Source organism: Macaca nemestrina, chromosome 13, assembly GCF_043159975.1.
Source record: "Macaca nemestrina isolate mMacNem1 chromosome 13, mMacNem.hap1, whole genome shotgun sequence".
Classification (NCBI taxonomy): Eukaryota; Metazoa; Chordata; class Mammalia; order Primates; family Cercopithecidae; genus Macaca; species Macaca nemestrina.
The window spans coordinates 71,839,235-71,866,514 of record NC_092137.1 but is presented as its reverse complement, the minus strand read 5'-3'; the positions used below and the strand labels follow the sequence as shown (position 1 = coordinate 71,866,514).

The window sequence follows — 27,280 nt, the reverse complement described above, 5'->3', positions numbered from 1 at the left end:
CCCCTCCCTCCCGGCCCACTGTGGCCTCTGAATTGAGTCTCTGCCAGTCAGGACACTACCAAACCCACACAGCCCCACACCCCTACAACCCCTACCTGCTCACACCAGCTGGGACACTCTGGGGTCTCCTTTCTTGCCGCCAGGCCCTTGCCCTGTGTGTCCCCTGACTTTTCCATGCAGTCTTATCATCAAGGTCGCCCTGCAAGGATGTGTTAGGTACCCCTCCTGGGCACTCCCACTTCGCCCTGAATTTCCCCAGCCACTACACTCACCACCTAACATTGCAAGCACCCATCTTCTTGTCCCGCCAAGAGCCCAGCCAGGTTCCCAGAGTGCACCCATCACCCAGCAGAGCACCTCACAGGCAGTAGGTGCCCAGCACATCATTGGTGAACGAGTGAGGGAATGCACGAACAATGGGCACTTGCCTCAGGGGAAGACAACTGCGTTGGCATTGAGGAGGGCAGGTGACACAGGCCGGCCCGGTGGGGATCCGCCAATGTCATGCCTTCTTGACTTTGAAGTACGTTCTGGTTTTCAGGTGTGGACATCAGCGTGCTCAAGCTTGGGGAATTTCTCTCAAAGCCAGTAACAAAGCCTCTTGAAAACCCTATCTGGGAACTTTGGGGAAGCATCTCCCTCCCATCTGTCTCTCCTCGGACGTGCCACCCATTTACAAAACACCTACTCTGTGCCAGGTATTGCCCATTCAAGTTGTGAAATGGCTATTGCTGCTCATGCAGCCAGTGGCACCTGCCCAGAGAGGCCATCCCTGCCAATACTGTTGAAAATTGCATTCTAACACACACAGCCTCACACGCACCCACACAGGGCTACTGTGGAAAACGCAGGGCTCTTCGACCTTGGCACTATTGACATTTGGGGCTGGAATATTCTTTGCTATGAGGCTGCCCTGTGCATTGTAGGATGTTTAGCAGCATCCCTGGCCTCTACCTGTTAGATACCAGTAGCATCTCCACTGAGTTATGACCACTAAAAATGTCTCGACATTGCCCAATGTCCCCCTGTGGACAAGTTGAGGGGAACTGCGCCCTATAGAGAACTAGTAGTGCAAACTGAATGAAATGATACCCCACAGTCTTTGGCAGGTACCTAGTTTAACTCTTTCATCTCTCCAGGCTCTCGTTAAATACTCCTCCTCCCCTCTGGCCCTTTGTAAATGTCCTGAATTCATCATCTTTCCTGTGCCACAGGGCCTTTACATAGAGATGTCCACTCCATTTGGAATGTCTTCCAAATGAGCTAACTCGGGCTTTTCCTTAGCTGCATCATCTCTGAGGCATGGGCACCTCCTTGGCTGCCCAGCCTTCAGCATCAGCCCCCATCCAGCCTCTCTTATCTTCTCCCTTGCATCCACCCTCCATGTATGCGGGCAAGGCATGCACACTCCTTTATCCCCTGCACCCAGTCCAACATCGGGCATGTAGTGGGCATCCAATGAAGATGTATCACATGCGATCAATCAGCAGCATTCCCTCACCCTAAGCCACATGTGCAGCACCCAGGCCTAAGGTCCCAGGGCAAAGGACAGGAAAGGTGTGTCAGACAGCACCTCCTACCTTCAGGAAGCTCAGAGTCAGGTCTGATGTTACTATGGAAAAAGGGATTAATGTGGACTCAGTTACACCCCAGGATGAGGCCATCTGTGGGGTGGGATGGAATGGGGTGGGCCTTTGGAAGCCCCTTCAGGAAGGCTTTCTGAAGGAGGGGAAGGAGGGTGCCAGAACTGGGAGAGCAGCGGCAGCACGCTGGGGCTTAGAGGAAAGGCTTGGGAGGTGGGCAAGGCCGGGACAGAGAGCCGGTTTCCCTCTGCTCCTACTCTGAGCCCCATTCAGAGCCAGGCTGCAGGAGAGGCTGATGCTCTGTTTTCTGCCCACCCACCCTTCACCCCCACTCGCATACACATATTCTTGCCCAGCCCCAGGGCCAGGCCCAGGGCATTGGGTTTCCCACAGTCACATTCCTGCCTCGATAGCTCATGCCACCGCGACTCCCAGGCTGGGGCTGGCAGCCACGCGGTCTGTGGCCACACACTCCATCTCGGGCTAGCTGTGTAAGGGATCTTGCTGCTCGTCCAGGGGACTGGGCAGCCTCCAACCCGCTGCTGCCCGGCTGGAAGCCACGGCTCCCTGGAGGAGCCTGAGCATAGGAATATGAGGAATCTCCCCCAGGGGTCCCCAGAGCCAATGGCCAGACTCACCTGAGTCTGCCAAGGACTGACATCCAAGGACCACAGCCGGGAGAAGATGGGCAGGTTCTGGGGAAACACAGCCTACGAAGGGGAATCCTCAACCCACCTAAATCGGATCGATACGAAGATTGAGCCCACCAGCATGTCTGAGATTCCTTCTGCACCACCGGGTGTCTGTGCCTTCTGTCTGCAGACCCGCTGTTTGCTATGGTGCCTTCTCTAAACAGGGCCTAAAGTTCTGGCTCAGGATCTACAAAGTGGAGACAGTAAGGCGACAGAAGGGCCAGAGCGGGGTGGACACAGCAACAAGTCACAGGCTAAGCAGTGCAGCTTCCTGGGGCTGAGCAGGCAAGGGAAAGCCCCACAGTGGCCAAAAAGGAAACATCTCAGGGGCCACCGGGGAGGCCACAGAGACCCTCCCTGCCCCAGCAGAGTCAAACAGATGGGTGTGGACCAGCTAGAGGCTGGCTACCCCCCTTCACTTTATGGGAAGGACTCAACTCCTACACAGGATGGGCCCCAAGAGCACCCATGGCAGGGCTGTTGGAAGGGGCACTACTGTTGGGGGTCATCCCCCATCTCTTATGTAAAAACGATCAGGGGGCCGTGAGAGCAGCAGGTGCTGGAGTGAGCAGGTGTGGTTCACGAGAGCAGATTACATTTTCAGGAATTCTGCAAGCCAGTTGTTAAACACAGCCATTAGTAAAAATTAAATCATATACATTTACCACTAAAGAAACCATATTTAAAAACCTAAGGTGGTAAATACTTGAAATCCTTCTAATTCCTTTTTTTTTTTTTTTTTTTTTTTTTTTTGAGATGGAGTCTTGCTCTGTTACCCAGGCTGGAGTGCAGTGGCGCAATCACATCTCACTGCAGCCTTAACCTCCCTGGATTCAAGCAATCCTCCCACCTCAGCCTCCCAAAGTGCTGAGATTACAGGCATGAGCCACCACGCCTGGCCCATTCTAATACTTGTACTACCTTTTCCTGTTATCTCTGCTCCTGAGGCTGCTTCCGTCTCATGTATCTGCGATGGAAATATTATATATATGTATGCTACTGCCCGCCTCTTCCCAGCTCCATGTTCAGTGGTGCCACATTGCTAGCTCGAAATTGCTCATGGCTGGAACATCTACACCATGGAAATCAGCAAATGCTACAAACCAGGGCTGGGGTTTTGTTTTGTTCTGTTCTGTTCTGGAGACCTGGTTGTTAAACATTGACCAGCACAGTGCCAGGGCGACCTTCCAGGTCTTCACCATCTTCACTCTTCACTATGGGCTTTGCTGGGATGTCCAAATGCCAACATGATGATGTAGTGTAGACTGCTATAAACCCTGCACAACCCAACCATTATCCATAAAATTTTTCACAATATTCATGGGAGGAAACACAGCTAAACAATTATGACTTGGCTTCTCGGTTGCCTCAGTTTGCTTATGTGTAAAATGGGAGTGCTGATAGACCCTGTCTCTTAGAATTACTGGAAGGGTTAAATGAGATATTATGTGGACAGGGCAGAAGGCAATGGCTGGCCCCTGGTACACGCCCTGACGCCAAGGTTGACAGACCTTGTCTATAAAGGGCCAAGTGCTAACTACTTTTGACTTTGTGGGCCATAGAGTCTCTGCTGCAACTGAAACACAAAAGCCGCCACAGGCACTACGTAGGTGAATGAGTACCAGCTGTGTGCCAATAAAGCCTTTTTTTTTTTTTTTTTTTTTTTTGAGACGGAGTCTCCCTTTGTCTCCTAAGCTGGGGTGCAATGGCTCAATCACAGTTCACTGCAACCTCCACCTCCCAAGTTCAAGCGATTCTCCTGCCTCAGCCTTCTGAATAATTTTTGTATTTTTAGCAGAGATGGGGTTTCACCATATTGGCCAAGCTGGTCTTTTAAACTCCTGACCTCAGGTCATCTGCCTGCCTTGGCCTCCCAAAGTGCTGGGATTACAGGTGTGAGCCACTGGCCAATAAAGCCTTATTTACAAAAGCAGGCAGAGGGCCAGATTTGGCCTGTGGGGCATAGTTTGCTGACCCCTGCTGCATAAGAGGAGGTTATTATTTTTGTTGTGTTTTTAGCATTCCCACCTGATAAGCAAGAAAACTGGGACCCAGAAAGGTTAAGGTCTTCCCTGGGACTACACAGCAAATTAGCTGGCAGAACCAGGGTTCCCCTGCCCACTCTCAAGGCTCTTCCCAGGCTCCTACTATCCCATCAGAACTCAAAGCACCCGAGCAGAGTTCTGGAGCTACAGACGATTGGATGCCAAGTCAGGGCTGTGGGGAACCCAGAGCCCACTTCATTTCCCTGGCTGCTCCAGCCTCAGCTTGCAGGGAAACCCCACGCAGGCCAGGAGCCCAGGCCAAAGGAGGGGAACCCTTTAAAAGACAGAATGGAACGCAGGAACACACAGACTCCCTTTCTAATCAGGGCTGATTGCAACCGTAAGTGGAATAGCAGGCGAGAGTGCAACCCCATTTAATTTACAGCTGGAGCCAGGGCTTGGAAGCAGCTGCTAAACTCCTTGCAAAACTACTGGCTGGCCCCTGGGGAGCGGAGGGTGGAATCAGGAAACCTGGAGGATCCACGATGCCACGTGTGGGCTGGCACGAGCATGTATGTGTGTGTGTTTGTCCTTCTAGGGTTTCCATGTCTCCACACGTGGACGTGCAGAGAACACTGGAGCAGGTTTCATCCCATGCCAGGGTGCCTTGGTAATTAGGACAACTCTATGGCCCAGTTTGCCTGGAATGGTCCTACTTACGCCTGTTTTCCCAGCGTGATTATTAATAGTGTTCCAGACTGGACAGTAAATTATACGGTCACTCTAGCAATGGCAGATGAAGACCCTCATACGTGTACAATGAGCCGCATGGGGGACACCCAACACATGCCCCCGACTGTAACACACTCTGCAGCCATGAATCTGGGCACTGGCATTTTGCCTGAGGCACATGGACAAGCATTTGAATCCTCCAGACCTTGGGGTTCAAATCTTGAGCGAGACAGACGCAGGGTCCACACATTTAGAGTTACCCAAATTGTCCCCTACTGTGGGGCAGTAGGAAGAGCAGCGAGGCCTCTGCTTGAGAGGGGACCCAGCCCTCAAGCTGCCCATGCTAGCACGATGCCAGGTATAGAACAGGTGCTCAGCTTGAATATTCAAGAAACAGTCCTGAGATCCACAGAGCTGCCTTCTAACACCCCAGCCCCAGACCCAGCCGTAGGCCTTGTTTCCTAATGAGGTAAACCCCTCGTGCCTCCCAGGGCCTGCCCTTGCTCACAGTGACAGCTCTGGGAACCAAGCCTGGGTCCCCTGCCCACAGCATGGCTTCCTTTCAGGCACAGAGCTGCCCCTCCCTCCCCATCCACATCTGACCTCCTTTTCAGCCAGCTCAAATCCCAGATTACTTCTCTCTGGAACCAGCCTTTCCCTGACCCACTTCCCTGCACTTCTGACTCCCAACTGGCCTTGCCTCACCGGCCCAGGCTTGAGCCGCCTGTCTCCAAGGGTCCTCTCTACTGCAGTCGGGACGCTGGCCTCCACCAACCCTCTGGAGGTTTCCCAGGATGGAGGCTGGGGGGCCAGGTCCTCTCTAGCTGCCCAACTGCCCCAGGACTGCCAAGCTGCCTGGCTATCAGGCGAGGAGAAGGTTGCCCAGGACAGAGGTGTCTAGCCAGCAGCATCCAATCCTCCCACCCTGGGACTCTACCACAAAGGACTCCATGGAGCAGGAGGGACATGGTGCCCTCATGGAAGTGGGGGAATGAAAGCGCCAGATGGGGGTTTCGCTGCTGGTCAGGAGACACCTGGAGAGAGGGGCAGACGAGCCACTGCCCGGACCTTGGTTCTAGCACTGACTTGTGCTGTGCTGCTGGACATCCCCGCTCAGGCCTCTGCTTTTTCCAGGGCAACTTTAGGGCTCAGAGTTGTTCCAGAGCAGCACTGTCCAGTAGACCTTCCCGCAGTGATCAAACCATCAGTGGCTGCACCAGCCAATGTGGTAGCCGGCCACTTGGCAGATGAGGCTACTGAGCACGGGAAGTGTGACCTGACTGGGGAATTGAATTTACTTATTCTGATTTACTTTAACTGTAAACTTAACTAGCCACCCTTGGCTAGTGGCTACTGTGTTGGAGAGTGCAGGTCTAGAGCCTCAGTCTCCCTAACTATAAAATGGGGCTAATAATAGAATCCAGCCTTCTGGGGTCACTATGAGATGATGCATATAAAGCCTGGTTTTTAGCACATGGTAAAATCAACATTAATAATTCTTATCCTCTATGGGGTCCTGGATCCCCTGGAGCATTGGATAAAACCATGGCTCTTACACCAGATCATACCTGCGTGCGTGCACATGCACAACTTTGCATCCAATATCAAGATGCTCCTACATCTCCCAAGGCAGGTCAGGCACGCCTTTAGAAAAAGAAAGTTTCTTCCAGCAGCAAAAATCTCCAAGATTCTGAGCACACGTTGCCGACGTTTCTGTCCCTCCCCTCCCTGCCAGGCCCAGGCATCTCAGAGAACCCTTCCCAATACTCAGGGCCAAGCACAGAGGCAGGGCTTGGAAAAATCCTCGATCATGGAGTGCAGGCTCAGGGCAAGGGCAACAGGATGGATTCTATGAGCTCATCCCAGCAGCCGTCACCAGAGTTCCCAGAGAGGCCGGTGGCGTCAGGAGGGGGTGACTGGGTGGGAGGCGGCGGTGGTGGCTGCTGTGGCCACAAGGGGTGTGGGGTGGAGAGGGAGGCTGGATGGAACGCGCTATAATAGCGGCTTTGTGCTCTGCTTCCCAGCTCCCTGGGAACGCCAGGAAGATTATGAAACCCGGTGTCTTTGGAAATGCCAGGATATTAGCTGGAAAAAGAATAATACGAAAATAAAATAATGCTCGGGATGGAGACAGCAGACGATTAGCAGACGGAGCCAGGGCCTCCCGCTCCGTGGAGGGAGCCAGGCTTGGCCCCGGCAGAAGGTTTCAGGGAAAGGCTGCCCGTGCTAATGAGCAGACAGGGCCTGCCTTCCAACAAGACGTCTTCCAGAGGGGAGCTGGCAGGCAAGGCCCAGCCCGCTGGTGGACGTGTGGGTCAGGGAAAAGGTGGCAGGAAGCAAGGGGGCGCCACAGACCTGGTCCTGAACTGTCAGATTACCAGCAAGGCTACCTGGCTTCCACCCATGGTCCTTCCCCAGCCCCTGCTAGGCCTGCCTCCCAACATCCTTCTTCAAGAAGCCTCCCTCATTAGACACTGCCCCTCTGGAATGATTCTTATTCTACCTCCAACACTTCAAAGATGCAGATTCTAGGGGTTTATTTGCACTCACATGTGAACATCTCTCTTCTTGATCAGACAAGAGTTCCCCATGAGCCAGGCCTCCACCAGCAGATCAGGAGATCATTAGAAGTAAAGACCACGTTTCCCCCACCAAGCAGCAGGGAGAACATGTCATCTTGCCATACCTCCCTCTCCAGGACCCTGGTCACACACCTCCCAGCAGGAATGCACACGCTCTGCCTCTCTCAGAAGGGCACCCAAGTGGGGGGCCAATGGGAGCCCCATCTTGATGAGGCACTTTGTACTTCACATCTGTGCTATTCCGAGATGGCCCCTGCACCGGCGACATCAGCATCACGTGGAGGCTTGTTAGACACAGAGACTCTTGGGGCCTACCAGACCCTGAATCAAGAGTCTGCATTTTAACAATATCCCCAGACAGCGCCTACTTTTGCTAAGTCTGAGAAGCGCTTCGCAACATGCATCTTCGTTAATCCTTACAATGGCCCTGGGATTCAGTTACTTGCGCGAGTGGGGAAAGAGAGTCACTAATGGCATGAGTGACCTGTCCACAGCTAGTAAGCAGGGAAAGCAGAATTCGAGCCACAGAGGCCTCACGCATCCCACCAATGAGTCACCAGGCATCAGGGACCCGTGGGCAAAGACCAGCTCTCAGGACAGAAGCCGGGTCCTAGCACCCAGAAAATCCAACCACCTTCCCCAGGATGCAGGGAGGACCTTAGCCCCAAAGCTGTGCTGGGGCATCAGGACATCCCAGGACAAAGACAGCAGCTCGGCAGCGGGAGCCCAAACCATTCTGGGTCCTGGCAGGAAGATGGAAAGGAGACTGTGGAGGGGGAGTGGGAGGGTGAAAGAGAAAGTGTGTGTGTGTGTGCATGTGATTGTGTATGTGTTCGTGTGAGTGTGTAAGAGACTGTATGTCAGAATGTGTGTATGTATGTGTTGGTGTGTATGAGTGTGAAGAGAGTGTGTTGGTGTGTGTGAGGGTGTGTGTGTGATTGTGTACATTAGTGTGAGAGAGTGGGGGGTGCATGAGAATGGGTGTGTGTTGGTATGTATGGGAGTGTGTGGAGCGAGTGTGTTGGTGTGTGTGAGGGTATGTGAGAATGTGATTGCGTATGTGTTAGTATCGGTGTTAGTGTGTGGGGGTGTTGTATGAGTGTATATGTGTGCGTTAGTATGTGTTGGTGTGTATGAATGTGTGGAGAGAGTGTATTGGTGTGTGTGTTGGCGTAAGACAATGTGTGTGTTGGTGTGTATGAGTGTCTGAAGAGTGTGTGTGTTGGTGTGTATGAGTGTGTATTGGTGTGTATGAGTGTGTGGCGAGAGAGTGCGTGTTGGTGTGTGTGTTGGTGTGTATGAATGTGTGGAGAGAGTGTGTTGGTGTGTGTGCTGGTGTGTAAGACACTGTGTGAGTGTGTGTCACTCAGGTATAGAGTCTTCCAGACAGTCAAGTGGGCCTGTGGCCCTGTCCAAATGCCAGACACACCTAAACCTTCCAAAACTCTCTGCTCCTCCAGCTGCAGGTCTGTGGGATCCGCCTTCTGAAGCCATTACCTCCCTCTCTGGTTCTTTCCGCCAGCCAAGCTGTCCCAGGACTCAGGGCTTTGCCACATTGGTCTCTTCCATGTATCACAGGCAAGTCACAGGTGAATTACAATCCATCACCCGCCTATGGCTGCTGACTTCACGCCTGGTTTCAGCGATCCCTCAGGACAGTCTCTTCCATGAGAAGAATACACAGATCGGTCTCTCTGCTTCTGGGAAGTGCCCCCCTCATTCTCCCAGGCGCTGAGCCATGAAAGCTTGGCCTGGGTCCCCCAGCCTTGTCACTTTCTTCCTCCAGGCCCTAGCCAGCCCGAGGGCCCATCCACGCTTTGTCCACGTGTCTCCAGTCACCTCTATCCCACTCCCAGCCCCCTCGGCTCCCCGATCCAGCCTTCCTGCCCTGGGCCGCCTGGCAGGCAGCCATCAGCTCTGTCTCCCTCACACAGCACTTCACCGTGTGTGTCAGCCTTGCCAGGGCCAACCGTGAACTCATCACAGCCCGCCCCACCCCGCCCTGCGGCCTGGCAACCACAGGGGCCCCACTGTCCACCTCTGACTCTTCCCTCCCCAAACTCTGCAGTCCCACCTCCCTCCACCTCAGCCCCACGGCCTCACGCCAGGTGGTCACCTCTCGTGGATCTCTACCCAAGACTCCTGAGGCTTCCTGATGGGAGCCAAACATCCTCTATGGCTGCTTGACTGATGGTCCTAAAGCCCAGCTCTGACTAGAGAACTCCTCTTGTCAATAACTGACACTGGCTCCCTAGTGCTCTGGTCACTGTCTAGACCATCTGGAGCTCTTTGCCCAACACTGCTTTGGTTTTTGGTTTTTGTTTTTCTTTTCAGAAGCTCCTTTCCCCAATCTGGTGGCACTGTCAATCACAGAGAAGGGGCATGGCCCATGCCAGCCAATCAGAATGCTCCATCCCTCACCCAGGCGCAGGGGCTGGCGGGGCACCACCAGGCAGAGCCGGTCAGTCATGCCCCAGACTTCACTGACATTACTGAGAAAGCAGCACTCGGGGGTCTCCAGCTGCAAGGAAAACAGAGTGTGGCGCTGTGGGCTGGGCTACTTTATCCAGCAGGACTCTGCTGACCGGAGGGACGATGCTGGCCTTTCGTCACCAGCAACATCTTTGCTACCACACAGAGAGAGCCCGTATGAGACAAGGCCAAGACGGGGTACAACTCCTGGGGACAGTGTGTGAACCTGTTTCCTGCCAGGCCTAATGCCTGCTTCACCTCTTGGGTTCTTCCCAGCTCTGTGAGCCCACAAACCCCTTTTCTCCTCAGCTCCTTCAGGTGGAGCTCTGGCTGATGGAAACAGTTCCTGATTACACAAGGTGCCTTCCTGGCCTTCTCAGACCTGGCCCTGACTCTGACGCCTGCCAAGGTCTTTATACCCCACCCCTCAGCTAGAGCCACAGGACCATCACCAGCCCCTGCCCAGTGTCCAGGACAGGCCCTTTCTGACTCAAAGCAGAGGGGGCCACAGAACACCAGCCCCACCCCAGGAGGCTCCCCAACTGCTCTGACCTCGGCAGCAGCTCCATCCTATCCTGCCCCACCCTGGCCAGAAGACCAGTCCACAGTCCAGAGCCGAGAGTTCTGCTACCTCCCCTCAGCCTCCCCTTGACCTGGCCCCAGGACAAGGGAGGGGCTCTCTCCAAAGCCTATGGCAGGCTCCTCTGACGTCCTCAGGCCCCCAGAGAGCTTCCTCTTCTATACCACCACTGCTGGGCCTTACCCACCATCGAGGCCTGAGACTGACAGAGCCTCCCCAGCCTGCCCACTCACTCTCAGGGCCACTGCTGGCTTCACCTCCCTGCCGGTGCCCAGCCCAACAGATCCTGAGCCTCCCCACAGCACTCCTCCTGCCTTCAAAGTCAGACTGTCCTACAGATAGGTGCCCAGCCTGACCCCAATCACACAGCTGGCTTCACATGGACACCCTCACATCCCATGGGACCCGCTCTCTAGGGCCCAAGCCCAAACCCCCCAGGGAGGTGCCAGTCCTGGCTGGATTTCAGAGGAAGCAGCTCCTTCCCCAGCAGAGCGGGGACTGGCTATGTGCCAGTACCGAGTGCTTGCTCAGACTGTCCCCGAGGCACCTGCTCCTCTCTTTTGGGGAGCCCGTCACCCAGGTCCTGGAGAACCTTGAGCCTACCCTAGTTCCACTGGCTACAGAAAGTGCACCCTGGGCAGGAAAGCCATCCTGGGCTCAGCGTCTAACAGAAAGTGCACCCTGGGCAGGGAAGCCATCCTGGGCTCAGCTTCTGAGGCACACCTCTTCCCCAAAATTGCTGGGGATGCCCAAGAGATGGTCTCTGCCTCAAGAGGATGTACGTGCAACCAAGGACACTCTGGGGCCACAAGACCTCTCTCACTCCTCCCAAGGGCCTCCTCGCCCATCTTCATGCCAGCCAGCCAGGCACAGGTCAGCCAGATGGCCAAGGCCATCTTCCCCTCTGCTTTCATCTTGACACCTCAAAGTAGTAGCAGCAAGTGTTTCAGTGCCAAGGAAGCTTTTTCATTTTAGGAGAACACCCAGACTGGGGCTGCTTTCCCCACATGCCGCCCCACAGATACAGACGCCAGGATGACCAGCCAGTGTTCCATCTGAAAGTCCTAACCTGGGGTCCCTGTGCCTCTCCCACGTCAGCCCGAACAGCCCTGGGTAACCAAGATCCACCACACCCGACCCAGGACAAGCGCAGCCCCACGTACCAGGGCCCCCTCGAGGGCAAACACAGCTGCAGGCCCCGTCTTCTCCAGGGGCTCCATGCGGCGGCGCCAGCGGCGGCGGCGGAAGGCGTCTGTCTTGCGGTACTCGAGGTGGAACTTCCAGCCAAAAAGAGAGGCGTACTCCCAGCCCTCGCCCTCTGCCTCCGCCTGCCTATGCTGCACAAGAGAAGGGGCAGACTCAGAGGCCAGTGGGAAGGCTGGGGGAGTCCTGTGCTCAGCTCTACCTTTGCCTTCCTGTCCTCCATGACAACTCCCCACCAGCTCCCACACCAGACCCTCCAGGTGGGAAAACCTGGGAGAGCCACCTAGAGGAGAGAGGCTTTCTGCAGCCACAGGAACCTCGGGTCAGAAAATCAGGAGGGGAGAGGAGGCTCCGTGGGCTGCGGGGAGAACCGAACACCCAGAAAGGGAAGGTAGACTGACGCAGTGATGAAAACACTGGGCTTTTGACTTGCTTATTTGTTTGAATTCTGGGTGGATTTCATGAATCCAAAGTTTTCTTGTCATTTCCTTTTTCATCTTCACATCCTGTAATGGGTCTGCAGCTCACAGGTAAAAGAAAGATCCTATTTCCCAACCACAGCCAATTTCTCCCCAGGGGGTAGACCCAACTCAGCTGTGGAGGCACCCCCTGTACCTCGTTCATGGGGTCCCTTTCCCAGGCCTGAAGGGAGTCCTGGGAACCCCCTTGCCATTCAGTTCCTGAGAGAGAGTGACCTGGCACTGTCGTCAGACACCACCTCACGTCTGGGCCAGAAGCACAGTGACAAGGGCTAGTCCTGGAGGCCAGCTGTGCCCCTCTCCAGGAAGGATGCTGGCTGTGGGGTGGCGGGCAAGGCACATGAGCCTGGGCAGGCTTTGCCTCTGTCTGCTAGATGCCCCTTCAGGGAGAAAGTTGAATCTGTCTGGTTCACAGAACCAGGAACAGCTGGTTGTCCAAAAGCCTTGCCCCTCCCTGGACCCAGCAACAGTCCTCTGTAGGTTCTCTGCCCCCAAGGAGAAAGGAAGGAACCTGGGTCATGCCACAGGCTACTCCTGAACTAAGGGAGGTCTGGTTCTTCAGCCAAAATTCAAATGTGCGTTTAGAAAGGAAGATCATAGACCAAGAAGGTTCAGGGGAGGCAGGCACAGAGGCTGTGCAGTGCACAGGCCCCTGTGTGACCCCGGAGCAAGTGCACATGCTTGCGTGGGTTCATCCGTGTGTACGATGGGCCTGACAGTGTCCTGTGGCATCTGTGCTTAACTGTGGGCATGTATGCTTGCGTTGCATGAATGCCAATGGGGCCCGCCCCAGCCCCTTCACCAGCCAGTGTACACATGTGGCGCACCCATCCCCAGCTGCCATCAGCATCGACAGCTCCCAGCTCCCAGAAGTTACCTGCTCCGGGGAACCCCCATGCTAAAGGAAATCCCCTCACTGAAGAGATAGGTATGTGCTCCAGCTCACCCCAGCAACCCCAAGCTTAGACAAATGACTAAGAGGATACAAAGCCCAGCCCTGCCTCCAGATGAGGATTCTGTGGTGTTCCAAGTTGTGCACCTCCCCAGGCCACAGCTCAGGCCCCAGCTGACCTGCCTGAAGCTGCATCCTTGCTCCTCACACTCCCAAAGGCACTGCCCCAATAACGTGCAGCCAAATCCACGTCTTAGCCTCTGCCTCCAGGAAACCCAGCCTAAGACACAGTCCGTGGGTGTCTTTCTATCTTCCAGGTCAGTGTGTGAACTTTGCATGTGATCTCCTGTAATCATGGGCATCTGAGTGTGTCTGTCTATAAGCATCTGTGTGTGTGCTGGGTGCAATCTGTGAGTGTGTTGGGTGTGATCTGTGCTGGGTGTGATCTATGGGTGTGCTGGGTGTGATTTCTGTATGCTGGGTGTGATCTGTGGGTGTGCTAGGTGTGATCTGTGCATGTGCTGGGTGTGATCTCTGGTTGTGATCTGTGCTGGGTGTGATCTGTGCATTTGCTGGGTGTGATCTGTGTGCTGGGTGTGATCTGTGCATGTACCAGGTGTGATCTATGGATGTGCTGGGTGTGATCTGTGCTGGGTGTGGTGGGTGTGATCTGTGTGTGCTGGTTGTGAAGTGTGTGTGTGCTGGGTGTGATCTGTATGTGCTGGGTGTGATCTGTGGGTGTGCTGGGTATGATTGTGTGTGCTGGGTGTGATCTGTGCATGTGCTGGGTGTGATCTGTGGGTGTGCTAGATGTAATCTGTGTGTGCTGGGTGTGATCTGTGGGTATGCTAGATGTAATCTGTATCTGCTAGGTGTGATCTGTGCATGTGCTGGGTGTGATCTGTAGGTATGATAGGTGTAATCTGTGTGTGCTGGGTGTGATCTGTGCCTGTGCTGGGTGTGATCTGTGGGTGTGCTAGATGTAATCTGTGTGTGTTGGGTGTGATCTGTGGGTATGCTAGATGTAATCTGTGTCTGCTAGGTGTGATCTGTGCATGTGCTGGGTGTGGTCTGTAGGTGTGATAGGTGTAATCTGTGTGTGCTGGGTGTGATCTGTGGGTGTGCTGGGTGTGATCCATACTGGATGTGATCTGTGGGTGTGCTGGGTATGATCTGTGTGTGCTGGGTGTGAACTATGTGTTTGCTGAGTGTGATCTGGGGGTGATCTGTGGGTGTGCTGGGTGTGATCTGTGTGTGCTGGGTGTGAACTGCGTGTTTGCTGAGTGTGATCTGGGTGTGATCTGTGGGTGTGCTGGGTGTGATCTGTGGGTACGCCAGATGTAATCTGTGTGTGTGCTGGGTGTGATTGTGTGTGCTGGGTGTGATCTGTGCATGTGCTGGGTGTGATCTGTAGGTGTGATAAGTGTAATCTGTGTGTGCTGGGTGTGATCTGTGGGTGTGCTGGGTGTGATCTGTGGGTGTGCTAGGTATAATCTGTGTGTGCTGGGTGTGATCTATGTGTGTGCTGGGTGTGATCCATACTGGGTGTGATCTGTGGGTATGCTGGGTGTGATCTGTGTATGCTGGGTGTGAACTGTGTGTTTGCTGAGTGTGATCTGGGTGTGATCTGTGGGTGTGCTACGTGTAATCTCTGTGTGCTGGGTATGAACTGTGGGTGTGCTGGGTGTGAACTGTGGGTGTGTGTGTTTGGTGTAATCTGGGTGTGCTGGGTGTGAACTGTGAGTCTGCTGGGTGTGATCTGTGGGTGTGCTAGGTGTAATCTGTGTGTGCTGGGTATGAACTGTGGGTGTGCTGGGTGTGATCTGTGGGTGTGTTGGGTGTGATCTGGGTGTGCTGGGTATGAACTGTGGGTGTGCTGGGTGTGATCTGTGTGTGCTGGGTGTGATCTTTGGGTGTGCTGGGTGTAATCTGTGCATGTGCTGGGTGTGATCTGTGGGTGTGCCAACTGTGATCTGTGTGCTGAGTGTGATCTGTGTGTGCTGAGTGTGATCTGTGGGTGTGCCGGGTGTGATCTGTGTGCTGGGTGTGATCTGTGTATATGCTGGGTGTGATCTTTGGGTGTGCCTGGTGTGATCTGTGAGCACCTCCAGTGAGTCCCAGGTGTCTGTGCATACCATGTGCACACATGCAGGTGTCTGTGTGCATGCAGGTCTGCACCTGTGCCTGCTGGTCACCTGCGATCAGGGGCCTCACTCCCACCCACCATCTGCTGGCTCACCCTCTTCAGCGCTTCCATCTGGCTGAGATCCCTCCTGCGCAGGCGCACCCAGCGCCGCCGTCGGTGTGTGTAGTACATCTTCTCAGCAGGGACCCAGTGCTTCGGCTTCCGGTCCGGGGGGATGGTGATGCTATACTCCCAGCCTGGGGGAGGGGGAACCCGTCACTCATTGCTTGGCAGTTCCCCATCTCTCCTGGGACCATCTCTGAATTTGGGGCATGGTCACAGACTCTTGAGCGGCCACTGACTCTCGGTCCTAATTTGTAGCTTGGAGTGGGGGTGCCTTCAAGAAGTGTTCCGGGGTGGGTGAAATAGCCCAGTGAAGGGCCCTAGCATTCAGCTGTCCCCACCAGCATGGCTTGAGAGCTCGCCGGGGATGGGGCTCGCCAGGCTCCACATGCTACCCACCTTGCTCATCGACAGCCCGGTTGAGGTCTGTGGACCATTCCTCATCTTCCCACTTCCAGCCCAGTGGGCACTCAATGTCATCTTTGGGAAGCACCTTCTCACCGTTCTAAGGACAAAACCGAACAGACAAGCAATGAGAGGAGACAGACAGATGTGAGCAGGGAGGCAGAAAAGATACAACTTGACAACATACGTCCTCGAAGTCTCAGATAGAAGGGCAGAGACCCAGAGTCAGTGTCCTGCCACCACTGCACCCCACACTTTCCCTCTGGAAACCAAAGCATGAAGGCTCCGGAGGTAGGAGGGGGCAAGGAAGAACATGCCCCAGCCTCCCCTGAGCCCCAGGTGCCTCCAGAGACCAAATGTCTAGACCCCACCTGCCCCTGAGCGCCTGGTTTACCACATCGGTGTAGTTGTCACTCATGTAGATCCACTGGCCTCCGGGAAGCCGGGTCTGGTTCTCAAACACCTCCTCCACAAAGCTCAGGTGACCGGCGTCCATGTCATGGAGCAGGCTGTGGAGGAGGGCTGGTCAGAGTCTCCACTGGAGAGGCCCCCATCCATCCACCACCTCCTGGAGAGCACCCCTGCCCATGTCAGCCTCACCCCAACCAACAATGAGAGACATGGGGGTGGGAGGCAAGGGTGCAAGAGACCAAGGCAGAGAGTGAAAAGGAGACCTAGGGACACCCTGGGATAATCAGGGACAAAAGAGTACATCACCCAAGATAAAGAGAAAAGGAGGCCAACTGAAGACAGCAAAAGGAGGATGGGCAGTCGAGACTTGATGGATAGTTGTAAAAATATAAAGTGTTACCAAGTTGTACTCGTAAGATTTGAGTGCTTGACTGTATAACATATTATACTTCAATGTTTTTAAGTAAAAAAAAATTAAACACCACAGAGTTGAATGCCAACCAAACAGGAAAAGGAGAGGGGAGAGAGGCAAAGGCAGGAATAGACATGGAGAAGGACCACATAGATCTGAGAGGGACTGAGAGAGAAAGGACCACTCAGGGGATGTGTGAGCAGTCCAGACATGAGAAGGGTTCATGTGCAGAGGAGGTGATGGGCTTGTCCTGGGTGTCTTGGAGGATGAGGCCACACCCAATGGACACCACACAGAATGGAGGCTTAAGAATAAAGGCCTGGCCAGGCGTGGTGACTCAAGCCTATAACCCCAGCACTTTGGGAGGTTGAGGAGGATCACTTGAGCCCAGGAGTTCAAGACCAACCTGGACAACATAGTGAGACCCTGTCTCTACAAAAAAATTAAAAATTAGCCAGGCACGATGGCACACACCTGTGGTCCCAGCTACTCAGAAGGCAGGAGCAGGAGGATCACCTGAGGCCAGGAGGCTGAGGCTGCAATGAGCTGTGATCATGCTACTGCACTCCAGCCTCCAGACAGAGCAAGACTGTCTCAAAAAAAATTTTTTTTTAATGAAAAGAATAAAGGACTGTCTGACTATCCAAGCCCTTCTGGAAAGCACTGCTGCCTGGCGAGCCTCAGTGCTGGGAAAGTTCAGTGAAGTTCCTATGACCAGCGCAGGAGCAAGCAGAGGGATCAGCAGAGCCCCAGCCTGCCCCAAAAGGAGGGTGCAGTCCATGGTGGGCAGCCTGGCCTGGCTCTCCCCAGTCCTCCCTGCCCACGACTCACGTCTTCTCCGGACACACGAACCAATCTCCAGCCCAGGTCCAGCCGGCCGAGGGGCGGAAGCTCTCCTTGGGTAGCTTGATCTTGCCGGTGACGTCAGAAAACTTGGGGTAGGTGAGGCCCGTTGTGCCCCAGTTCCCGACCAGGGCCAACTTGGTCTGGTTCTCATACTGGAGGGCCAGGAAGAATGAGACGTGAACAGGGGGCCCAGGCAGCTCCAGGGTGTGGGAGGCAGAGGTGGGGGCTGCAGGCACTCACGGTTTCAGCAAAGACAGACAGCTTCCCCTCAGCAAACTGGTTGAACTCCTTCTCATCCACAGAGAGCCCAAACCACAGCTTGACCCGTATCTGCACTGGCATCCGGGCCCCAGGCACCTTCTCCATCGGATACTGGGTACCAGAGAAGGACAGAAACCCACAGTCCCCTTCAGGATCCAGATGTCCCAACGAGAGCCTGAGGAGGAGTCCTCCAGGGCTAGGTAGACCAGGCTGACACCCTCACTGGGAGTGTCCCCTGTGGAAGCGCTTACCAGAATTGCATGGAAGGGGAGCATACAATTGAGAAATGCCCATCCCACCCCCCATCCCTCACCAAGATTCCTCGCCATCAAAGGCAAAGGCTACATCATTCCCTTCTAGGAGCACTCTGCAGAGAGGAACCATGTCTAGCCCAGGATCTCTCCTCTCCCCTTCTCCCACCACATCCTCGCTTCCAGTTTCTTCTGGAACAGTGCTTGCCAATGGAACGTTCTATGATGAAAATGGTTTATATTTTCACCATCCAATATGGTAGTCACTAGCCCCATGTAGCTACTGAGCACTTGAAATGTGGCCAGTATGACTGGGGAGGTAACGTTTTCGTTTCATTTACTTTTAATTAATGCATATTTAAATAGCCATCTGTGGCTACCATATTGGACAGCAAAGTTCTAAAACTTGTCTCTAAAGGAGACACAATGATACAGATCTGGAAGGAGAAGAAATTAAAGCCTCCCCCTTCAAGTTTAATATTGTATTTCTTTGGTTAGTGTATCATCTAATATCCCTACCCTTTCAAGTGATTATCAGCGTGTCAACCACTGTTCACTGGTCTTCAACTGCTTTTTATCCTGAAACTTTCAGAAGCTCTGCCAAATGGGATAACCACAACAACCCAACATGAAACAGAAATTATTCTCCACAATTACTTCACCATTTGATTGAAACCCAAGGTCAGACATGGCCTGAGGAGCAGAAGCTTCTGCTCTTAAAATTCACATTGTCCCCTAGAGGAGGCAACACATTAAGTATCCAGGCCTAGTGTCATGAGCTCAAAGCAGTATATCCTCTGGGGCAGGAAGACGCGTGAGCAAAGGGGTGGGTTCAGAAAAAGAAAGGGCGGCTGAGGTAAGGTGTCCCACGCTGGTTAGGGAGGCCTGGATCCCTGGAGGGAGAGCCCAGGGCAGGTAGGAGGCTCAGGAAGGGGCAGAGGACATGCCAAGGCCGGGACCACCTCATACTTCCCTCCTGCAGACACAGCCCCGCTTCTTTTGGTTCATCTTCAATGAAGCCTGGAGGAGCCCCTGAGTCCACGTGTCATGCCCCGGGGAAACCTCTCCATGGCTGTTCGCTTAGGCTGTCCTCTCCCCCGGGTGGTTAACTGCCTTTACCCTCCAAACCACCAGCCCCAGGGAGATGGCAGGAATGCCTGACCCCCACTTCCCCCATCCACCCCCGGCTCTCTCCCCTGTCCTCCCCCAGACGGGGCCAGCCTGCCGGACCCAAAATAGCAACAGCAAATAAAGAAATGTCTAGTTTGGGGCTCCTCTCTCTCCCTGCTGGTGCTCATTTTTTCCAACTTTGGTTTAAGTTCAGAAACACCAGTGTTTTCTTGGTCTCTGCTTGCTGCCAACATTTTTGTAGAGCTTGCTCAGGAGCTACTGGCGGGGCTCATAAACTCAGTGGGGAAGACTTCGAGAAACAATTCTATATCTTTTTTTGTTGTTTTTTTTTTTTGCTTGAAACCAGGGAAAATGTTTCAGTTTGCATTTCCCTGAGGCTACATGGCCAAGAGGTCAGAACCTGGAGCTCGTCCCCTCCCAGCGAGTCCACCAGGCACGATTCAGCAGCACCCCAGGCACGATTCAGCAGCACCCCCGCTACTCTCACAGACAGCCTTCCCGTCAGCCCCGCTCAGATGCGGCCACTCCTTGACTGCCTTCCCTTTTTGCCCTACCAGGCCAGGAACTGGCTTAGGAGGTAGATTCTCAGAGGCTAGGCTCTGACAAGCACAGGAGGTTAGAAGCTAACGGGAAACATGCCCCAGCTGGCACGTGAGCAGGTGGATGGGGGCAGCCTACTGCCCAACACACAGACACACAACAGACATAACTTACTCACACAACTGTGTGCAGACATGTACTATCCCTGGCCTTCAGCTGGCCTCTAGTCATGGCACGCATAGAGCAGGGGAGCTCCCCAAAAGGAAAAGGGGAGAGGTGGGGAGAGAAACTAACATCCATTGATCACTTATTTCCAGCAAGTCCCATCACCTGTGTTACCTAACTCAACCCTCAAAACCTGTAAAATGGGCAGCCCCACCCACCCTCATTTTACAGATGATAAGACAGCAGGCAATTCAGAGAGGTTAAGCAACCTGCCCAAGGCCACACAGAGCTCCAGTCAACCCTGGCATCCTCTGTGCTACTGAAACCTGTCCTCTCCACACCCTCCAGGGGACAACAAGACGACTGGTCAATATACAAATGCGTCTAGGCATCACTCGGGGCTCTGCTCCCAGGTTCAGGCTCGAGGCTAAAGTAAGTCAACAACGACTTCCTGGAAGAGGGGAGGAGGGAGGAGAGATGTGGGGAGGGGGAAGGTCGAGCGCGGAGGGGTTTTAGGGAGGTGGACTAGGCTGGATGAAGACCCAGTGGCTTAGGTCGAGGAGGCCTTGAATGCTAGCAGAGCTATTCAGGGCAAATGAAAAGAGATAAGGAGGGCTGGCGCAGTGGCTCACCACTGTAATCCCAGCACTTTGGGAGGCTGACGGGGGGGCGGATCACCTGAGGTCAGGAGTTCGAGACCAGCCTGGCCAACAGGGTGAAACCCCGTCTCTACTAAAATTACAAAAAAAAAAAAAAAAAAAAAGAGCTGGGTGGGGTGGCGAACGCCTATAATCCCAGCTACTCGGGAGGCTGAGGGAGGAGAATCTCTTGAACCTGGGAAGCAGAGGCGGCAGTGAATGGAGATCACACCACTGCACTCCAGCCTGGGCAACAGAGTGAGATTCCATCTCAAAAAAAAAAAAAGAGGTAAGGAGCAGGCCTGCTTCTCAGGGCCACTCCTCCCCAAGCAGGGGCAGCCTCACTGATAGCCCTTCAAGGAGGGCCCTCCCTTGGGCCTGGGCAGCCATCGTGCAGGGAGGGATCTCCCGCATTATGTCCTACACACCAGGACCACAGCAGCCTTGGCTCTATGTCTGCACATGAGCCTAGATGGGCTCTCCCCAAGCACCTGCTCACCTCCCAGCCACCCATCCCCAAAGCTGGTGACACCCCTGGAAAGGAGGAAGAGGGAGCAGGGATGGGTGTTGGAAGAGGAGAAAGGGCAGGAGAGGTGGGGGCTGGTGAGACCAGGGGACACAATTACATGCTCCCAGCTCTCCAGTGGGTCTAGCTTGTGGTGCGCCTGTCCCAAACCCCAGATACCAGCCTTCCCAGCAGAGGGACCTGAGCCTCAAAGTGACTCCAGCTCCAGTCCAGGGCACTGGGGTTGGTGTGGAAGCCAGGTCATGCAAGGCCTGCTAGTGCCTGGGAGCTGAGGACTGAGGCCTCCCTATAAAAGACACCTGCCTGGAAGGACAAACACAGCCGCAGGGGTCAGCCCTCTGACATGGCCTGGACCACAGACTCCACCTCATTCACTCCCAGCGCCAGTGATTCCAGCTCAAACCTACTAGGTCCTACACTAGGTGCAGGGGCCTGGGGACTTTGGGGGAGACCGAGGAAAAGGAAAGTTGTTTTACCCAAAGACCTCCTCTCCTTCCAAGACCACAGCCTAAGAATTAAGATAGGTCAAGAACAGGAGGGGGAAGCAGAAGAGGTGGGAGAAAGGCCTTGTGTTGGGAAAAATATGATCATGACTTGGGAAAAAAGAAAACTCACTTTCAGAAAGATTGTCTGCAACTTCCCACAATTCTTGCCACAGTAGTTGGCACCCCGCCGGGAGAAGAGGACTTGGTGGGCGGGCACCCGCTGGTATGCCACACGCTTGTCTCCCTGCAGCATCCAGATGATGATATCCGGCAGGCTGTTCTGGGGCTGAAGAGAGGGCGGTGGTCAGGGTGGGGATGGTGACACACCAGGCCCACGCCCCACAGCCACACCGTGAGCTGACCTCTGACTCAGAGGCCACAGAGGCCTCTCCTCTCCCAGCTTCCATCCCACATGCTGCCCAGCCTGGCCTTCCCCCAGACCTCCCGGGGCTGGACGGTGTCTGGCTTGAGTGGCAGTAAGCCCCCAGAGGACAGAGCATAAGGCGGCCCCCAGCTCACATGAGAAGCCTGCCAAGGTTACTGAGCTGAGTACATCCTTCTGGGAAGAGACACTCCTGCCTGGACCTCAGACCTTACATTCTTAGGTCCTCGCTACCAGGTAGACATTCCCGGGGGGCAAACATCAGAGAACGAGATTTGACCAGGGAGGTAACATTATGCCTAGGACACCACCCACGTTCCTCAGTCCCGAAAGCAGGAACAGATCCATGGAAGGTATGCCCTTCCCAGAGGACACACACCCTCCTCCCCTAGCAGCAGGATTCCCGTGGCCTGAAGACACTGGACTCTGAAAATGGTGACTAGTCCGGAACGAAACTGCGAGGCCCTTAAGCCCCTCCAGCATGATTGACAACTGCTCCCAGCTGCACACTCTGGCGAGCAGGCTGATTGGGTAAGGGTCCATTTGCTTCCAAGGATGGTGAGCAAAGTGAGCCCAAGTGGGGCCAGGTCTCCACCCAGGGCTCCTGCTGAGCTGATGCTCCTGCAGCACAGGTGAAGCATGCCCATGCATCACTTCACTGAACCCCAACAGCGAGCCCAGGAGGCAAGACAGGCAGCCCCATTTGACAGGTGAGGAAATTCAGGCTTCGAAAGCTTAGGAACCAATGCAGGTTTTTCTGACTCCAAATATGCGTTCCTAGCCACTATACCAGGGGTTCTCAATGTGGCTACCACAGCAGCAGCAGCTTCTGGGAACTTGTTAGAAATGCATATTTTCAGGCTCTGCCCCAGTTCCATGAGGGCCAGGAACTCGAGGGGTGGGCCCTAACCTGCTTTTCACAAGCCCTCCAAGGGATTCTGAGGCACATGCAAGTTTGAGAAGGGCTCTCTCCACGGGGCCCTTACAGTAACAGCACTGTTCGACCTTAACCCCTTCCAGTCATATCACAATTGATGCTTAGAATTCAGGGGTCAGTCTGGGCTGAGATTACAGACAGCAGCCCATGACCAGCCTGAGGGGTTGTTCTGCTGCCACTGTGAGGGGTTGGTCCACAGCTGAGCAACACAGTGTCCGCCAGGGAACCAGCCTGTGCCTATAGGCCCTGCTGACTCCAGGGACCCACATCCCTTCCTGAGCAGCCTCCCTCTCCCCTTCCACAGCTTCCTCCAGTAGCCCCTCTCCTGGCCCTGCCCTTCTCACACTCCTGGGGAGAGCCCCTACCTCCTGCCTGGGAGTCCCACATGAGTCTGGTCAGAGCAGGCAGCAGCGATGTCTGCCCACCACTTGTGAGCAGACCCTTCTCATTCCAGACAAATCCCTGACCTGCCTGTTTGCCAGGGAACGGGATGGGTGCATCTGGCCACACAGACCTCAGGGGGAGGTTCTGCAGGTGGGGAAATAGTTCCCCAAAGACAAACCAGAGCCGGTCCTCTCTGATCAGATACAGCAAAGCTCAGAGTTACTGAAAATGTAGCCTTCTTGCACCTGGGGCTCAGAGGCATCCAGGACAACAGGAAACAGAGGGTCCAGGCAGGGGAGGTTGTTGGCCAGGTGCAGACAGGCACTGGCTGGCAGGAAGAAGGAGTCGGGAACCTGGAGAAGCAGGCCCTGGCACTGAACCTAGAACCAGGCACCTGGATTCTGGTTCCAGCTCTGTCTCTGACATACTTTGGCAAGCAGAGGGCATTTATTAGTTACCTATTGTGTGCCAGGTTCTGTGCCAGGCCCCATAACACCCAGTATCCCATCACACCCTCTCTCTTCCTTCTATAAATTGGTCCATTGAGGTTCAGAGAGGTTAAGTCACCTGCCCAAGGTCACCCAGCAACGGAACCAGGGTGGGTAATAATCCAGACATTCCCCTTGAGCCTGCCAGTTCTGATGTTCCAGGCAGCAGGAGAGCAGACGAAGAAAGGTACCCGCAGGCTTAATTACCTCCTCAGCGAGGGCACGCAGATGCAGGAGCCAGTCCTCAGCCTGATCCAGAGCAGCAGGGAGCTCACTGTGGCCAAGCTTCAGGGCCAGGGCAGCCTCCGTGATTTGGCTCAGGTGACGGGTGCGCAGCCGGTACAGGTACTCGTCCAGGTGGGTGGCAGAGGGTATCTCATGGATATCACCCAGAGGCTGGCTGTGAGGGACAGACAGATGGAGTGCACCTGATGAGCCCAGAGCTCCCCCAGGTCCAGGCATGCACATGTGTTGGGGTTCTCACAGCAGGCCCCACCCCCTCCGCCTGCCTGCTGGGTGCCTTCTCCAGCTGGCTGCACAAGCACAGCCATCTCTGTGTGATGTGCTCCATCCTCACCTCCTCCAGGAAGCCTTCCTCACCCATGTCAGCCTACATGCCTCCTGATGTGGAGTCCCCAGCCCCCGATTCCAGGACTGCCAGTTTGGAATCTGTCCTCAACTCCAGTCCGGTGAGTTCTTTTGCACATATGTTCCCCTCTGCCCCACTGACTACAGGCTCTCAGAGGGCCCAGGGGGTCCCGCTCCTGCCCCCTGGATCCTCCTAGAGTAGAGGCCCCAGCGCTGAGTGCCTGCACTGAAACAAGCCCGCTCTGTGCTGTGTGTCCGCATTCTTCAAGGAAGAAATTTAGAAACCCCTGAAAAGCCACTGCAGGCACTGCGGGGAGGCCAGCAGCTCAGATGTATCCACCTGAGGTGGGGTGGGGAGCCACGACAGAACCCTTCCCAGAACCCTCTGTTTTGGGAAGCCTTTGGAGAGGAGGTGGGGGGTACATGCAATGCCAGAAACACAGCCCTGAGCCCTGAGAGGTAGGAAGTCAGGTTTAAGCTCAATCCTGTTTAGAGGCAAAGAACTCTGACCTCCCCCATCCCACAGAGGCACCCTAAAAGTCCTTCATATGGCTCCTCCTCGCCATTCCAAGCCCAGGGGTCGGTACCCACACAAGCGCCATGCAGAAATGCGGCCGGGCGGTCTGTGCACTCTCTAACCAAGCAGGACCCCGCTCCATTTTCCCTGATTGAGGGTATGGGGGCTGCCCTGCCCCCACCCCACCCCACCCCCTTGACTCCCAAACAGGACATTAGTCAAACCCGCTCCACCAGGTCTGCTCCCACCACTTGCAGCCCCCCCACCTCCCCTCCCCGCAGCGTCTGACTCCCGGCTCCCGGCTGATTTATTTTTCTGCCAATTTCCCCGAGCTATGCAGAACCAATTACCGCCGGAGCGCAGCGGCACCGCCGCCGCCAGATACACCACTCTGGCAGGCCCTCGGCGCACTACATTTTTCCTGTTATTTTTTTTAATTGAATTTTTAGGGTGGGGGGAGCAGTACGCAAACTCCATCTCGGGAAACTTAAGCCCCGGGGCCTGTCTCAGGTCACGTACTGCACACCCTGTAGTAATATAATATTTACTGCCCCGAGGGTGCCGCGGATGGGCTGCCCCAGGCCGCTCCTCAGCGGTGGAGCGGCATGCTCCATGGGTAGCGGGGCGGGGGTGGGGGAGCCTGGGCCGGAGCCCTGGGCTGGGGCCTGCCTGGGAACCAGGCCTGAGTGGGCCTGAGGGCGGGGGCAGGCGGGTCTGGAGAGGGATAGAGAGAGCCGAGCCAACCAGGGTGATTTATGCGCCCAGCCTGGGTCGGGAGTCGGGAGGGGCTGCAGTACAGACCACCAAAGGGAGATTTTCATGAAGGCTACAGCCCAGCCAAGACTCCCCAAGAAACATTTAGGACCTGTGAGTGCCACTAACAAGCTGTCTCCGTGCTGTCTCGGCTCTTTCCCTCCTCAGGAAAGCCCAAGGCAGGGGGTACGGAAAGAAGGGGAGACCAGGAAGAGGAAGCTGATGGCGCTCCACCCAGCCCTAAGCAAAGCCAGGGGCCCCGCCAACGCCGGCTGACTTGGAAATTGCAGGTAGGCCCAGCACAGGGCTCAGCAGGCTGACAGTAGAGTGGGCTGGGCTGCTCCCAAGGTCCCTGCTTGCCTCTGCGGGGCCAGGTGGATACCTGTACCCTGGGCAGTGTCCAGCCTGAAAGATGAACTGGCCTCGGGGCATTCATTTCACTCCTTGTGAGCAACAGCTCTCCCCTGGGCCTGGGCTAGATGCTGCATCCAGAGATGAGACCTGGCCCTGCTCTCAGGGGGCCCACAGAAGAAAGATGCAAACAGATCCCTGCCTGAGCAGCCTCAGAGTCAGGAGCCCTTCCTGGAGGAAGCGGCTTTGAGCTGCACCTGGCAGGGCCAGCAGGAGTTAGTAAGGCCCAAAAGAGCGGGAAGGGCATCCTGGCTGATGGAGCAGCATGTGCACAAGTGCAAAGACACCGAGGCAAGGGGGAGCCTGTAGGGGTGGGGACGCTGAGGGCCAGACAAACCAATGCAGAGCTTCAGAAGTACAGGGGCTCCATGAGGCAGGTGGTGGGGACAGAAAGGCCTGTCCACCAGGATGAGAGCAGGGGCTTTTCCTGGATGCAGTGGCAGCCACTACAGGGCTGACGTGGAGGCAGGCGTGACACAGCTTGAAGACGATGGGGATACTAAAGGAGGGATGGGAGAGGAAGGAAGGAGGAAGGACATGGGTGAGGCAGAGCCACCAGGGCTGGGGCAGAGGAAAGAGGAGGCGAGCAGTCAGAGCTGGCTCAGGTTTCCAGCGTGGGTTCTGGGGAGCCAGGAAAAGAGTGCCGGGAGGTGATGAAACCTGTCTGCAACACGTGTAGCCCCAGAGGCAGCACTGAGGTGCTGGCGGGACATCCACGTGGACATGTCCAGCACGTTGTGTTCATAGGTGTAGAGATCAGAGGAGAGGGCTGGGCTGGAGGAACAGAGTGGACACCACCGGCCCTGGGGAAGGGGGAGGCTCCCGGAAGATGAGCCGGGAAAAGGGCTGAGATGGAATGAGGAACACCGATGCTGGAGAAGTGGGCCAGGCTGGCTGGAGAAAGGGTGAGCTGCTGTGGTCAGCTGTGGGCCTGAGTTCGCTCAAGGCCCCCATGCCCAGCTGCTCTGCACGTCGGCTGTGATGGTGCTCAGCATCACACAGGATGCTCCCACACAGGAGAGGGGGTGGAGGAAGCCCTCTTGCTGAGGTGCGGGGCACTAGTGGCCTCAGGTGGAGCTGAGCGAACTGCTCCTGCTGCCTGGAATTCCTCTCCTAGACAGCCATTATACATTCCCAAGAGGACGGGAACCCAGCTCTCCTCCCAAGCTCCTGAGCTGGAACAAGCATCCCTGCTGGGAGGCCCAGCCACTCGTCCAACCCCGGGAGAGTGACTCAAAGGGGCCAGAAGTGTTTTTAGGCAGATCCTCCAAGAGCAGAGCCCTGCAGAGGTCACTGAGGGC

General features: G+C 55.2%; 1 protein-coding gene across 23 annotated transcripts in view; it reads right to left on the bottom strand.

Annotated features, from left to right (window-relative positions):
* Positions 1–27,280, bottom strand: part of LOC105465246 (dysferlin) — a 233,762-nt gene that overhangs the window by 100,519 nt on the left and 105,963 nt on the right. For all 23 annotated transcript variants that reach the window (XM_071076889.1, XM_011713554.3, XM_071076895.1 and 20 more), the window contains 8 exons: positions 23,918–24,110; positions 21,650–21,805; positions 17,763–17,894; positions 17,508–17,674; positions 16,248–16,362; positions 15,848–15,953; positions 15,440–15,582; positions 11,790–11,963 (listed from right to left, as the gene is read on the bottom strand). In XM_071076889.1, coding sequence (XP_070932990.1) covers positions 11,790–11,963; positions 15,440–15,582; positions 15,848–15,953; positions 16,248–16,362; positions 17,508–17,674; positions 17,763–17,894; positions 21,650–21,805; positions 23,918–24,110 — 1,186 coding nt within the window. The remainder of the gene's footprint in view (positions 1–11,789; positions 11,964–15,439; positions 15,583–15,847; positions 15,954–16,247; positions 16,363–17,507; positions 17,675–17,762; positions 17,895–21,649; positions 21,806–23,917; positions 24,111–27,280) is intronic.